General features: G+C 40.0%; 1 protein-coding gene across 2 annotated transcripts in view; it reads left to right on the top strand.

Moving 5' to 3' along the window:
• The window catches only part of PLEKHG1 (pleckstrin homology and RhoGEF domain containing G1), a 126,743-nt gene extending 112,220 nt beyond the window's left edge, over window positions 1–14,523 (top strand). For both annotated transcript variants that reach the window (XM_015623059.3, XM_015623062.3), the window contains exons 10-20: window positions 1,209–1,391; window positions 1,479–1,574; window positions 1,693–1,779; window positions 3,273–3,306; window positions 3,751–3,846; window positions 5,057–5,095; window positions 5,600–5,622; window positions 6,511–6,729; window positions 7,815–7,922; window positions 8,728–10,396; window positions 11,361–14,523. In XM_015623059.3, the coding sequence (XP_015478545.1) occupies window positions 1,209–1,391; window positions 1,479–1,574; window positions 1,693–1,779; window positions 3,273–3,306; window positions 3,751–3,846; window positions 5,057–5,095; window positions 5,600–5,622; window positions 6,511–6,729; window positions 7,815–7,922; window positions 8,728–10,396; window positions 11,361–12,463 (3,657 nt within the window). In that variant the 3' untranslated portion in view covers window positions 12,464–14,523. The remainder of the gene's footprint in view (window positions 1–1,208; window positions 1,392–1,478; window positions 1,575–1,692; window positions 1,780–3,272; window positions 3,307–3,750; window positions 3,847–5,056; window positions 5,096–5,599; window positions 5,623–6,510; window positions 6,730–7,814; window positions 7,923–8,727; window positions 10,397–11,360) is intronic.
• The last annotated feature ends 130 nt before the right edge of the window (window positions 14,524–14,653 follow it).

The following is a 14,653-nucleotide window of genomic DNA, read 5'->3' as shown; positions in this document are numbered from 1 at the left end:
CCTGACTTATTAACAAGCACCTGTGGAGATCTGATAAAATGCAACTTTTTTTAAATCTTTTTTTTCCTTTTTTTTTTTTTTTTTTAGCAACTGTCTGTATAGTCCAAAGTGGGCTGCTTTGGGGTTTTATTCCTGTGAATGCTTTAGCCTCTACTGGTGCTTCAAATGGACTGGGATGTTTTCTACATCTTTTCTACATCACTTTTTCTACTACGGGCACTTTTCTACATCAGAAAACATCTACATGTTTTCTGGGATGTTTTGAAAGCTCTATTAAAGTCTAATGTCCTAGAGTGGCCAACTTAAGATGAGGCAATTTGTCCCTGCTTTGCTAATGCTGCCAGGTTTAAAGTCCAATGGACGTTTTTAAAGAGTGGCCTAGCTAAAAGTTCATCCTGCTTTTAGAATTTGATGTCCCATGCTTAAGTCCTGTGTCACTGCCATTGACAGAAAACACAAGCAACTTAGGGAAACAGAATTGCCATAGCTAAGTGACACAGTATTGCAAAGATGTTCTCAGATGTTTCTCCAACCTGGTTTTTTTTTTCTTAAGTAATACACACAGTGAGAAATAGCTGTGGAGATACACAAATTATTAATATACGAGCAAATACTAAGATGTTAAGTTGACTGAATCACTTGTGGTCCTTCAGTCTTGTGGGAATAATCTCTTCAATGCAAACACCTCACAGAAGTGTCTTCTGTGATGGGGCTATAGGACATGGACATTGCATTATAATTCATGCAGGGGGAGACCATGCAACTTCAGGAGGATACCCAGGGTGAGAGGGAAATGTTAAGAGGATTGGTTGTGGACATAGAAGAGAGTGTGAGAGAGACTGATGACTGAATTACAAAAGATATTCCGTCTCTGGGAGCAAGGGGAGCAGAGGTTGTGCTCTTTCATTACAGGCTGCCCCAGGGAGTTCAGGGCTCTTTGCTGGGTCCATGCAGAGGCAGTAACCAGGACTCAGGCAATGTTTTAGTTATGTTAGTTTAGTTAGAATGTGTAGGCTTTGCAGGGAGCCTCCAAGCACCTGGCTGCAATGTTACTCATAACCTACCAGCCTCAGGATTGGTGCCTGGTGTCTTTCTGCTGTTGGATACTAAACATTAGGAGAGTGGGAATGGCCTCAGATCACTTGGGTCTTCTATTTCAACAAGATCTCTGGAACTAATTTTGGTGGCTGTTCTTTGATCTGTTGCAGGAGATACAGAGTTTGCTCACTAACTGGAAAGGGCCAGACCTCACGAGTTACGGGGAGCTGGTGTTAGAAGGAACGTTCCGCATTCAGCGAGCCAAAAATGAGCGCACGTTGTTCCTCTTTGACAAGATGCTGCTAATTACAAAAAAGAGAGATGAAATGTTTGCATACAAAGCTCACATCCTGGTAGGTCAGAGAGCAGGTGGTAATGTGCTGTCTACAGGTCTCCCTAAAACTCCTCTGCAATTCACATTGTTTCCTCTTTCCTTGCAGTGTGGGAACCTGATGCTTGTTGAAGTAATACCAAAGGAACCACTTAGCTTTAGTGTCTTCCACTACAAAAATCCCAAGATGCAACATACTGTCCAGGTATGACAGAAACCTCCCTGCCTACTGGGTAACCTGGCTCATGTCCATATGGTATTTATGACCCTGCATAGTGCAGGAATGAATTTTTCTCATGGTGCGCAATTTTTTTTTTTATCAGGCAAAGTCACAGCAGGACAAGCGCCTTTGGATTCTTCATTTGAAGAGATTAATTCTAGAAAATCATCCTGCTAAAATTCCTGCCAAGGTAAAAAAAAAAAAAAAACCAAAAACAAAACCTAACCAACCAAACAAAAAGCCAAGTGAAATCACAAGACACCTCCTTGTATGGGTACTAACTTAGAACAGTCTTGCTAGCTGCAATATACAGAAAGCTTAGACTCCAGGATGTTAATTAATGTATGTATCTTATATCTTTAAATGTATACCATAGCAGTGAAGCCATGGGCAGCACATACTTGGCTGCAACTACATAGCTATAATATCTTGGAATGAAGAAATCTCCTACTCTTATTTATGGAATCCAGTCTCAGAGCTTGAGGTGACGCCTCCCAGTGTAACATACAGCACCTCTCAAAGGGGGTTAACTCTCATTAGCCCTTGCCAGGACACAGCAGACGCTGACTTGTGTGGAAACAGGATATTTTTTCACACTGAGTTTGCTCTTGGTTTTTCAGTTTCCCTGACTGTGCTTTCACTCAGTTTTATGCTGTAATGGCTAGAAAATGTTACCTGTGACTGACATGCACCTTACTGTACTGACACGCATTTTCAACAGTGTAACAAAAAGAGACTTTTGGGAGAAAAAAGCTCTAGCAGGTCCTATTGCTAATTCTCCTCTTCTCTTTTTGTTGACAAAGTCTATTGAAGGTATAATGTTTATGCTAGTATCTATACTTACACTGTTAATACTTACTTCAATTTATTAGGTTGTTAAAAAAATTTACAGCATGATCTCAGCCTTTGTATCCAATTTTTTTTCTTATTTCTTGTTTGATTTTTATCTGTGGAAAAAAATGTGAAGAATATTTTCTTCTCAGAGATAAAATTTCACTTGAGAAAGTACAGTGAAATAAATCTTTGAAGTTATCTGCACATTTTTAGTTGTTTTTTTTCTGTCAGAGCAGTAATTGCTGGTTGTGAGGCTTCTGTCTGCCCAGCTTCTGGAGAGTGTAATAGTGACGCCTGGTGGAAAATTACCAAACAGCACCTGCACAAGGGGAAGCATCTTAGACAACAGATTTCAGTTTAGATTATTTTCTTACTTAGTAGTTGATACACCTCCTAAAACATCCGGAATATTTTTTCTATTAAAAAAAGGGACAAATTTTAAGCAATCAGGAGATTCTCTTTATCCTCCAGTCTTATTTAAAGCAAATCATGATTTTTATTTTTTTTTTGGCACACACTCTTCCTCTCCTTGCGCTGCCTGTGCACAGGTGGGCACGCAAGACAAAGGTTCTGGGTGTAGTGAACAACAGGTTTGGTGTGCAGACCTGGAGATAAGCTCTGGTGAGTTCCTGCCACCAAAATTTTCCTACCCATATGTAACATGTCCAATATACAGAGGAAAACAAAAAATACAAACAAACAAAAAAAAATAATGCTGATAACCATATTTATTAGCCCCCAAATTAAATTTGCTGTTACTTGCATATAAGCTCACTACTGTCTGTAATATGCAACTTGCCCTGCTACTAACAGCTTTAACTTCTTCATTTGCTACTTTTTCTCTTCCAGGCCAAGCAGGCAATTCTCGAAATGGATGCCATACGTAAGTTGGTTCTTTTTCACTTTTGTTCTAAAAATTAATAAAACCATCTTCAGAATTTTGGCTTCAGCTGTTGATGTCATATGCGGTGGAAGAATGCCAGGCTTATGTCCCTTGAATTTTGACCCTGCTGAAAAAGGCAAAATTACATGGAAATCCTGTAGAGTTTGTTGGGAAGGCCCTGACTGAGAAACTGGCAAACAAACATGATGGTGGTGGATAAAGGTTCCTGGGTTAGCCCTACATGGGTAAAGCATTCCCATGGCTGCCTGGGTAATCAGCTACCCTACTGCAGCATACCTTGCTTGTGTAGCTTCAGGCTCTGATGAGGTACAACTGTATTAGGCATAAAGGGATGATGGCATGGCCTCCAAAGAGAGCTGCCAAGGTGTGTGAAGTGCCATCCTTGTCGCTCTCTTATTCCCCATGCCTCTGCTTGTTCCACAGATCACCCAGGCTTCCACTATAGCCCCGAGGGAGAAATGAAATCATCATACCAACCTAAGGAAGGCACTACTCCTCACAGAGTGAGAAGGAAATCAGGTGAATAAACTCATTTATGCCCTAGATGTTAAAAAGGGAAAACAATCTGGGTTGTTTTAGGGGTGGATTAGGCTGGGCACATGGAATTGATTTTTAATCTGCACTCCAGGCAGATTTAACATGCCACAGTATCTCTCCAATGTGGATGAAGTATCTCATTAACCATTTGCTATTTTGTAATTTATTTTTTTATCTACTGTTTGCATTTAAATTAAGGAATATACATTTGTAATGGTGGCTGTATAAAGAACAGTTGGCACTCTCTAAAAGTCCATATGCAAGAATACCAGTCACATTATTTAAATCTGACTTCCCCCCATACTGCAGTTATTGTCTCAGAAGTGATTCCATCCTGATTACGATAGGCTTATTATTTCAAAACATGACTACTATCTGTACTTTGTGTAATGTTTGCCACATGGATAATAGAAATTTCAGAGGTGTTTTTGCTGACTTTGGGCTTTTTTTTCCCTCCTAGATCATACATACATCCATAATTACTCTCAAAGACATTACCAATGTCTTTGTAGTTGGGTGACTTCCTATTACAGTCCTTGTGTTCCCCTCTTTGTCCCCTTAAAGACATTTCCAGTTTGGTGTGTAACTCTGTATATTGGGAATTACTTAAGGCTTATGAGAATATTGATGCAATGATTTAACATACAGCAGCATTTGTAGTCAAGTTCTTACTATGTTTGAGGTATGTTCTCCTTTGTATCTGAGGTGTTTGCACACCTTTCTTGTGCTGGTGCTGCTCTTTCTGTGAAAGGAAGAATACGAAATACTGATCAAAGGGCCTTCTATGTAATCTTCAGCTACTTACACTATCTAAACCCATCTAAGACTTTGGTTCCTTATGTATATTTCTAATAGAAAACCTCTAACACTGTAGAGCAGATAACAGAGGTGACCAGGTCTTTTGAAAGCAGGAATCTCAGCATGGGATAAAAATTTATGTGTGTCTTGATGAATGGAGGACAACTGCTATTGTATTGAGAAACAAATATGTTCTTTGGTAACAGCTGTAGATTTAACACTTCAAAAACTCTTCTGTGTGAGGAAATTTTGTAATAAAGAAATTAAAATCTGGCTTCACTGTGTGGGCTAAGAAGCTTAAAGTTTTACGTACATATTATAAAAAAGTTGTCCAGGATGTCCACAGCTTTCTGTGGAATGCCACAGTGGGTAAACGTGTTGTTGTCTTTTTCAGAACCTTCATCTAGAGTCCATAAAGTTTTGAAGTCAAATGGTAAGATACCTTGTGTACTGTTTACCAACCTGGTGCTTCTGTGCTTTGTAGAACTGAAGACAGATTATTTTTTCTTGTAACTGTCCCTAAATACATCAGGGGGAAGAAGAGGAATTTGGGGGAAAAGAAAAAAAACAAAAAAAAAAAACCAAGAAAAACCACCAACCCTAAAATGTTCATGTTTAAATTTAATACCTGCTTTCCCACACTTGGGGATTGGTCCTGTAAACATCTTAGGAAATGAACACACCAAGTCCTGGTGATTGTGAATGGTTCCTCAAGTCACAGCAGTGCTGCAAAATCAGGGCCTCAAGCAGAACTCTGGTAAAGCTGATGCTGTCTCTGTTTTATCAGAAGTCTTATATAGTCTATTTGCTTAATCACTGCTGCATTCAACCCCCTTAGGGGAATTCATAATTGGGGTAGCATTGAAATGGGCATAGTTTGATTGATCACACCAGTTTGATTTTTCATTGATGTGTTTCATTGATTTTCATTTTTCAGATGTAAGCCCAGATATGCAGAAGGTAAGCCATTTCTTAAATTCCTTGTTTTAGCCCATTCATATGATATTAGAGCACAGTATTTGCTGGAGAATCTGCATCTTCATGGTTGTGTTGACATTAACACATGACCTTAAGAATGAAAACAAACCCATAAATGTTATTGAGCATCTCAAATAAGATTACTGGAATGAAAGAAGTAGAAATACAGCTTACAATTTCGGGAATATTTAATAAGGAAAAAAATCACTGATTCATATGTGGTTGTGGTTTATAATGCAGTCCAATCAATTACTAGTGCTATAGGATACTTAAAAGTACCAGTAGACTCAAGGAAGTGCAGTGCATAAAAATAGTGTTTATTCTTTGGATCATATTATCTTTGCATTTATTAAATAAGACTGTGAAGTTTCAACTTACTCTGATATATCATTATACATATATACATATACATATATATATATGTAAAATGATAAGTCACCAAACGGAGCATATGCAGCTTCAGCAGATTGTAATGAGCATTTCTAATTTTTACATTTTCTGTAAGAATTTGTATTGCAATTCCCTGTGCAGTTTGAAAGTCTCATTTTGAATTTTAGGTCTTAGGGTTTTATTTAGGATGAAATTTAAAGAGTGTGTGTGTGTTATAAATGGAGTACATTAGATATTACTTCATGCCATAATATCAAAGCTCAGGATTTGATGTGAATGGGGTCTTTTGCGTATATTTTTTCAGTTTTAAATATTATATGGAAAAGTACTAGTTGTTGTACTTCTTTATAAATATCATTTCAATGCAGCTAACTGACTGTAGGTTAAACATTGCCTGTGAATCAGATCTAAGAGGATCTTATTAAAATATAGAATCTCTATAAGCTTCTAATCAAAGTTTCATGATTTGTTTTTTTCAAGCGGATGGGCATTGAAGGAGCCCTGTTATCTCAAGCCACCAAGCTGGGATCAAGTGAAACCCTGCTGAATTCTAGAAAAAAGGTTTCACTGGAATCCAGTGGGCTGGAAAGCCAGTTTCAAGAGTCTATTGAACCAGCCTACAGTAGTGATCATGATGAAACTCTTCAGACTTCTGCAGCAGAACAGATTGATGCTGATGATGAGGAAGAGTCTGAACAGGTAGGAAAAAGAGGGGAAAAAGTAAAATAATTTTTTTCCTGGGGAGAATGGAAGAAGGATTGAAATTGTATGTAAAACAGGAAGGAATGCATTGCAAATGTTGGCAACTTTCTCTCCTTAGAAACATTTTTATTTAGGTTTTATAAAATACTCACTTGGATTTTAACAGAGAAGATATAAAAGCCCCTATACAGGGGGAGAAATTCCCACTACTTGGATTTTAATTAGTCCTTTGCAGTTCTCCAACCTAGCTGTTACAGAGAGGTTTTACCTGTTGCACACAACTGGCTTTTCCTTGCTTCTTCAGCTGATGCCATTAAAAAGCCTTTTTAGGCTTCAGGCAGAGAAAGCAAGGACTTGAATATTAAGGTTCAGGCACAGCTGCATGTGATGGGATGTTTCTTGATCTGTGAGCCTCTGGCAGCAGCTACAAATAAATATGTGGTGAACTTGAATATGAGAAGTTTTGAGTTGGATTTCTTAAAATGAGAGTCTTTATCTCTTACTACTGCACAGATGGTAGTTTTTCTTACTCAGTTATGATGTTTCCACTCATACATAGTACCTTTGAAAGACTAAAAATCCAACTTTGTATTAAAGAGTCTAGATTTTCAGTTTATTTGGTTTAGTTGATACTGAGGCCATATCCTTGTGTGGTTCATTTATTTTGTGAATTATCTGAAACCAGTCACTGAAATTCTTGTTGAAGCTGACTGAATTTCCTCTTTGAAATTACACTATTTGCATTATAAGTATTTGACAAAATAGTATCTTGTACCAGTGTAGTGGAGTGTCTTGTAATTCTTCCTCTTGCCAAAATAAGTAAGAACAAAAGAATTAGTAAGCACAAAATACCACAAAAAATTTGATACTTAATGGTTACTACTGAATGTGGCAATGATACTTTTAGAGGTTTCATAAGCTCCGAATAATTCTTTTGGCAGTGCTGATGACTCATAAGTTGTTTCATCTCCCAGTATAGGTCCCTGACCTGTTCTAGCTCCTAATAATTCCTCTGAACTAGACTCTACAAAGAACTGTAGATTTTATTACCCCTCCCATTTTTTTTTTCTTTAAAATCACAGCAAAACTCACTGCAGAAATCAAAAGGGGGAAGAAAAAGACTTAATAGTCAAGCTGCTGAAAATGTTGAAAAACGGAGAAGTCTCAATCTCAATAAATGTGAAATGCAGGTAAGTAATTATTATTTTTTACTTCTATTTTGCTGTGCATTGTATGCATGTCAAAGGAATCTGTCTTCCCTAGGTTGACAGATACATCATTTTCTGTTTATGTTATGTATCGATGTTCATATCATTAAAATATTCATATCTATGACAAAAGACTTTATTTTTGGGGGAAAAACAACCAAACCAGTCAGAATTAATTGAAGACAAAAGGAATTCTCTTTCCCTCTCTTCCCCAGACTCTGGCCAGCAATATCTAAAGCATCCTTTATGGTGGAATTAGTGAGCTCGTGGCCTTGCTGTAAATTAGATCTGGATGAAAACCTACACTAAAAAGAAAAAGAAATTTTTAGTGGCATGTGCTAGAGAGCGTAAGATTCCTTTCTGCTAGGGTTATAGGCAAGGAAAAGGAGAAGAACAAAACTTTTGGCATAAGCCCAGAGTCAGATTAGCTTAATCCAACTGTGAAACTGCAGAGTTAGCATAAAAGGTTTAATCTAACTCCTGCCAAACAAATTTGCCTTTAATTACTCATGCATTAACATAAGCTACTGTCTTGTATTTGAAGTAAGATGTTATTAAACACCCAGAGTGAACTTTGAGCCATGGTAAGGATTAGGAGGCAAAGTATTTTGGCACTGCCACCTTGGCTCCCTCACTCTCTGTTGAGAGAGAGCACTTGCCCTGCCCATCTCCACACGATTCTCTGCTGCAGGACACACTGGTGCTATGGCAGTCCTGTGAAAAGAGGGAATTGCTGTATTATTAGAGGGATATGCTAATGTTACCTGCAATTTTCAAATCTCCACAGAGCTCCAAGGACCCTTCAGATGAAGAGTCAATGCAGTTGAATACTGATCTTCCATTTTCCTGCACAGCTAGACAGCCACAGTCTGCTAGACAATTCAGCACACCCCAGAGCAACACTCTGATCATGAATATCCTGGGGGGCAGTACTTCTGTCAGAAACATCTGGACAGACCATCAGATCAGGCAGGCATTGTTCCCCAGCCGGCGCCCACCTTATGAGAACGAAGACGATGAGGACGATTACCAGATGTTTGTACCATCGGCGTCTACATCCAGCACAAGTTCAGCTCCTGGTGGAGAAAGGAGGGGTTCTTCTGGGCGTCCTTGCAGCTGGCACTTGGGGCAAGCGCATCAAAACGAGACTTCCAGCCCCACTCGTCACAAAATTGTTAGACGGGCCAGTAGTGCTGGTGAAAGCAACACGTGTCCAGCCAGCACCAGGTATAAAACAGGGGAGCGTGGTTCTCGAAGGGAAGTGAAGATAGCAGAGGGGAGCAGTAGGAATGCGTATCCTGAATCTTCAGAGGAGCTTACTATCGATGATATTGAGCATGTTTATGATAACATAAGCTATGAAGACTTAAAGCTGATGGGTCTGACAAGAAGGGAGGAGACACGCCGTGGTCCCCGGAGATCCGCTAGAGACTCTCTGTATGAGGCTGAAAACAAAAGCAGCTCAGATTCAGCTTCCAAAAAGAAAACAACAAATCAAAAGGGGACCTCCATTCATGCTAGTAGGGAGGAGATACTGCTCAGTAAAGAAGCACCAACTTCAAGTTTGGATGAGCTCAGAATTGTTGAAGACAACATCTATGACACCATACTGCTTCCAGAAACATCTCTATTGAATTTTAAACATGACCCCTTAAAATCCTCTAAAAGGAGGAGTTTCTTGGAAAAAGACTTTGCGTATTGTGACAATCTACGACATTTTGTTTCCGAAGAGAGTCTCCAGTTCAGTGAAGATGAAAGTCCTTACCATCGTGTTCCCGTTGACAATGACTACTTGAGCTTAGTAGATAGCTCCTCCAACTCTGACTCTCTGTCACACAAGTCTGCAGCAGACAAGCTCTCAGAAGAAGTAGATGAGATTTGGAATGACCTGGAGAACTACATCAAGAAAAATGAGGAGAAAACAAGAGACCGTGTCCTTGCAGCCTTTCCTGTTTGTAAAGATGACATGCAGGAAAGGCTGCATGCTGGTAGCACACCTGAACTGAGTAAAGATGTAGAGTATTCACTCTCTACTCTGTCTCTGCCAGAAACTCCTATTTTCCCTAAAACTGTGAAGCCCAGGGCTGCCACCATAAGTGAGGCTAATCTCAGGCTTGAAGACAGTACACCATGCAAGGAGAACTCTTTTTTGAGTTTGAACAGGTCTTCCTTCTCCAGTGAGACGCCTTTTGTAGATAGTCCATATGAGCCCGCCTGTAGTGTTCTGTCCAGCACACCTGCAGAGGGTGTGGAAAATGACTTGGCTGTTATGGATAAAACAAAGAACAGAGTTTTTATGATGGCAAGGCAGTACAGTCAAAAAATTAAGAAGGCTAACCAGCTTTTGAAAGTTAAAAGTCCAGAGCAGGAACAGACAGCTAGCAGACAACAGAAAATGAAACACAAAGATCTTGCTGCTATTCTGGAGGAGAAGAAACAAGGAGGTCCTGCTATTGGTATGTTAAAAACATTTCTGTACAGATACTTTTCTTCAGTAACTTTCAGTGAACTTTGTGTTCTGAACTGGAAGATTATGAGTTTTCCTCACCTTGGTCATTGAGTATCAGGATTGTTTTTTTTCTGTGTTGCAACTGAAATAAATTTTCTCAGACTGCTTTAGCATTAATGGTCCTTTATATCTCATTCCTTGTTACTTGATAACTTGAGGAGGAAGTAGCAGGGCAGTGTCAGGAAAGAGCAGTTCAACTGAGGCTGGAAGTAGAAATCATGCCTGGAGCATTACTGGCCTCCCTGCAGAAAAGCAGTTACTTCCTTTAATAGATCTTGAGAGTTTCACTAAACCAATGTTGAATTTTGAAGTCAGTCTGCCTTCTAACAAGTCACATACATTTGCTTAGGTACCATTCAGAATCATACCCATAAACATAAGGAATGTTGTCAGATAAGAAAGAGCTGATAATCTTTCTGTGAGCTAATGAATGTGCAAAGTCATGGATATGCAGCAGCTCTGGAATTATGTTTGTCCATGATCAATTGAAACAGATGGAAGATGTGGAGCCAGCAGACTCCATGCACCAGAGTGTCATTCTTGCCTTCTTGTGATATTTTTAAAAGCCCCTAAATATCTTATTTACCAGGCCATTTTTAGAATGTTCTTTTCCATTTTAACATGAAACAAGCAGCGTATTATTGGAATCGTGTGTTGCATTGTGTCCTGCATGACTGCTCGCTGTAGCATGATATTTTATACCTCTTTTCCTAAAAAAAGTGTACTGAAATGTGCATCCAAAGGCCTTTCCAGCTTCCAATGTTTCATGTTACTTTGCAGAGGCCAAATTTATTGACACAACTGAAAGCTGTTCTCTACTGATACTAAGCATTCTGAGATTTTTAAATTTTCCCATGATTCACTGAAATGCATTCCTTGTCTCTGCTAAGTTAGTTTTCTCTTCTTTCTAGGTGCCAGAATAGCTGAATATTCCCAGCTTTATGACCAAATTGTCTTCAGAGAGAGTACTCCTAAGGTCCACAAGGAAGCTGGGGCCACTCCTCAGGACCCGTCGGCTGGGAGGTTTTCCACACCCATGGCCACATGTCCTCCCCGTTCCCAGCCTGCCAGTGAATGCCCAAGAGCAGAAGATTGGCTTTTGCATTCTACGTACAGTAACGGCGAGCTGGCCGACTTCTCTCCGTGTTCCGAATCCCAGGACCCAAAGTCCAAGAACTCATATACAGAAGCTGGTACAAAAAGCAGTTCAAAGCAGTTGCCCTCAGCTGGCTCCGTGCCTTCCCTTCAGATTTCCAACCGTTTGCATGTCCCAGCGCAGAGGTGGAGCGCCATTATAAGCCAACCAAACAAAGAAAACTTGCATCAAGATCACGTCTATAACTCACTGGGGAGGAGAGTAAGCAGTGTAAAACCACAGGCATACAGCAGGTCACAGTCCTCGTCCTCAATAGTGGTCAACAGGTCTGGAGAATCAATTGTATATAATAATGAAATTGATAAGAAAAGGCTCCATTTGAATAGGAACTTTCAATTCAACAGCCATCAAACTCCTGGAATTGCTTCAGGATGTACAGGGCTGGAGATGAGAAAGCAGATCTCTGAAAACTGTTCAGACATGATTCTTCAGGATTCTCAGAAGGTCCTGAGAGTGAACAGAGCCTCCCCTCTGACAGCACAGATGGCCACTCAGAACTATTTTTCTAATTTCAAAGATTCTGAAGGAGGAGAAGGGGATGATGATGATTACGTTGAAATAAAGTCTGAAGATGAGGGATCTGACTTGGAGACTTCTCCGAACCAAACAAGGAAATCCGATCCTAAACTGCGTAACGCAGATGCTGTTCCTTCTGAAACGTTCTGTGGCAAAACTGTCTCCTGTAGCCCTGCAAAGTCTGCCAGCAGCAAACACGCACTTACCCCGTATCTGACTGCATACAGTGATTCAGATAAACTGAATGACTACCTGTGGAGAGTACCATCTCCTAATCAGCAGAATATTGTCCAGTCTTTAAGGGAAAAGTTTCAGTGTCTCAGTTCAAGTAGCTTTGCTTGATGCTTTCAATAATTTCTAGCTGTACTACCTTATCATGACAGAGTATATACTAGGACAATCAGTACTGGCATCATGTATTTCCATAATATTACACTATCAGGCATTGTATTGCAATAGTGTTGTAAATAGATGCAAAATATATCTTTTAAAAATGGTTTGGAATCCTGGATGTGAAAAAGGCCACATGTGCACTGTCTGGGATCTCTCTATAGTGCATGTAAACTTCTCATCTCCTACTGAACCTTCACATCTCTTCCTTTGTTAGGTGTATTACCCCCTGATTCTTGCCATCGAACCAGGTGTGATGCCATTTGATGCTTGAACCATTTTATCATTTGGAAACCTTAATATTTAGACTTTCCATTTGGTGTCCAGTGTTCTGCATCCAAAATACCTGTGTGATTACTCTGCTTACATACAGGAGCATTTGGCTGGGCAGCTGCTCCTGTCACTGTGCAGATTTCTGAGCAGGCTTCTGGTGATTAAACCAACAGGCTACATCTGCAATTGCACATACAGACAGATTCCAAATGTCTGGGACCAATGCATATGTTACATTATTTTACAGCAAGCTTCTTAAGTTTTAAAGAAAATCTAGTCCTAGTACTTGCGCCAGGCAGATAGCTCTGTGCCTGAAGTCTCTTCTGCTTTCTGGAGCTGCATAAGAGGCAGAAGACAGGCAGTGGAGGCTTTTTATGAGAACCCGTGGCTATGACACGGTCCTTGCCTGGGGAATGGTTTTGGCATTAGAAGGGGAGCTGTCTGCTTGTCAAGAGGGCTACACCAGTTTTGGTACCTCCAGTGATGGTGGTGTTTGTGACACGCAAACAAACTCTGAGTAACTTGTAGCTCAGCACCCAGCAGTCAAAAGCTGCTGTGTAGAGACAAAGCTGTGTGTTGCATGCAGTGACCTGCTGGGCATTTGTTCAAGTCCCAGTAAGCCTGTGAGCGAATGAGGGCCAGATTCTTGGGTGAAATACTAAGTGTGGAGCACGTTCGGCCCATAGGGTGGTTCAGTGATACTGCTGGTTGAGTGACAAGCTGCAGCCCCCAGGGCATGCATCTCCTGTAGCAGGAAGTGACCTTTCCTGACAGAGAGGCGTAAGAGATATATTTTGTAAATCAGTCAGGGCTGACTCTAATCCAATGTATGTACAATAAAAAGCAGCTTAAAAATGAGAATACATTCCATTCTTTTGCAAATAATGCATAGACTAAATGCTACCGTTTAGAGCAAGGACAGGCTTTCCAATACCATCTATGCTTAATTCTCCTTTATCATCTTTGTTGCACAGTTTTGGATTCTGTTACTTGAAAACATTGTACCTAAAGGAAAGCCTAGATACATCTACACTGATCATCTTGTGTGATTGTTCTTTTTTGGTGCTTACATTTTTCAGATTACATGGATAAAGCCAGTACCAAGTTAAACATATCAATAAACAAAGGAATTTCATTGGAATACTATTTTTACTAACCACGTATCCCCTCAGTTACAGAGCACTGTCCTTCCAGAACAGCTGGTAATTTACTACACTGGTTACCATAAGGAAAACCAGTGTACAGCTAATTACTTGTAGACTAAGATTTGAGGACTTGAATTTATTAGAACTGACTAAATTATTTACCACACGTATCTTGCATTGGCTAGGAATTGTTGTTTTGTGGGCTGGTTGGTCATGGTACTTACTAGCTCGTACCACAGGGATCACTTGTTACAGTCAGCACACCCCCTGTGATAGGACCCGTATCTATCTAGTAAAATCCGGCTGAGAAATAATGTTGTACATATTTAAGACGCCGAGGTGTAGCAGAGCCTATATTTATTTAATATAGCTTGTAAAGTATTGTAAATATGGATAGAAGGTAAATCTGTGGACGCACATCTAGATTTGTTTGAACGGCTTTAGGAGAATGTTTAACTCGCATCTCATGCAATCAGTGGAGTTGGGAGGGAGGGGAAAACAACCAACCAACCAGAAAAAGGGACTTGTACTAGAATTGTAACTTCTCCCAGGGACCATTTCATACTATTTTTAATAAACGTTGAGTACGCAAAAGCTTTGGGTGCTTTTCATTGCGGGGGAGCAGAGGAAGGGATTTACTGGCTTCTTTCTGCCTGTCGGAGCTGACGTTTGGGGGTGACTTGGATGGGGAAAAAAAAATAAAAAAGCAAAATAAAGCGGAAGC

This window comes from Parus major, chromosome 3 (assembly GCF_001522545.3).
Source record: "Parus major isolate Abel chromosome 3, Parus_major1.1, whole genome shotgun sequence".
NCBI lineage: Eukaryota > Metazoa > Chordata > Aves > Passeriformes > Paridae > Parus > Parus major.
Note: the sequence above shows the minus strand (reverse complement) of the source record. Positions and strands in the feature narration are given on the sequence as shown.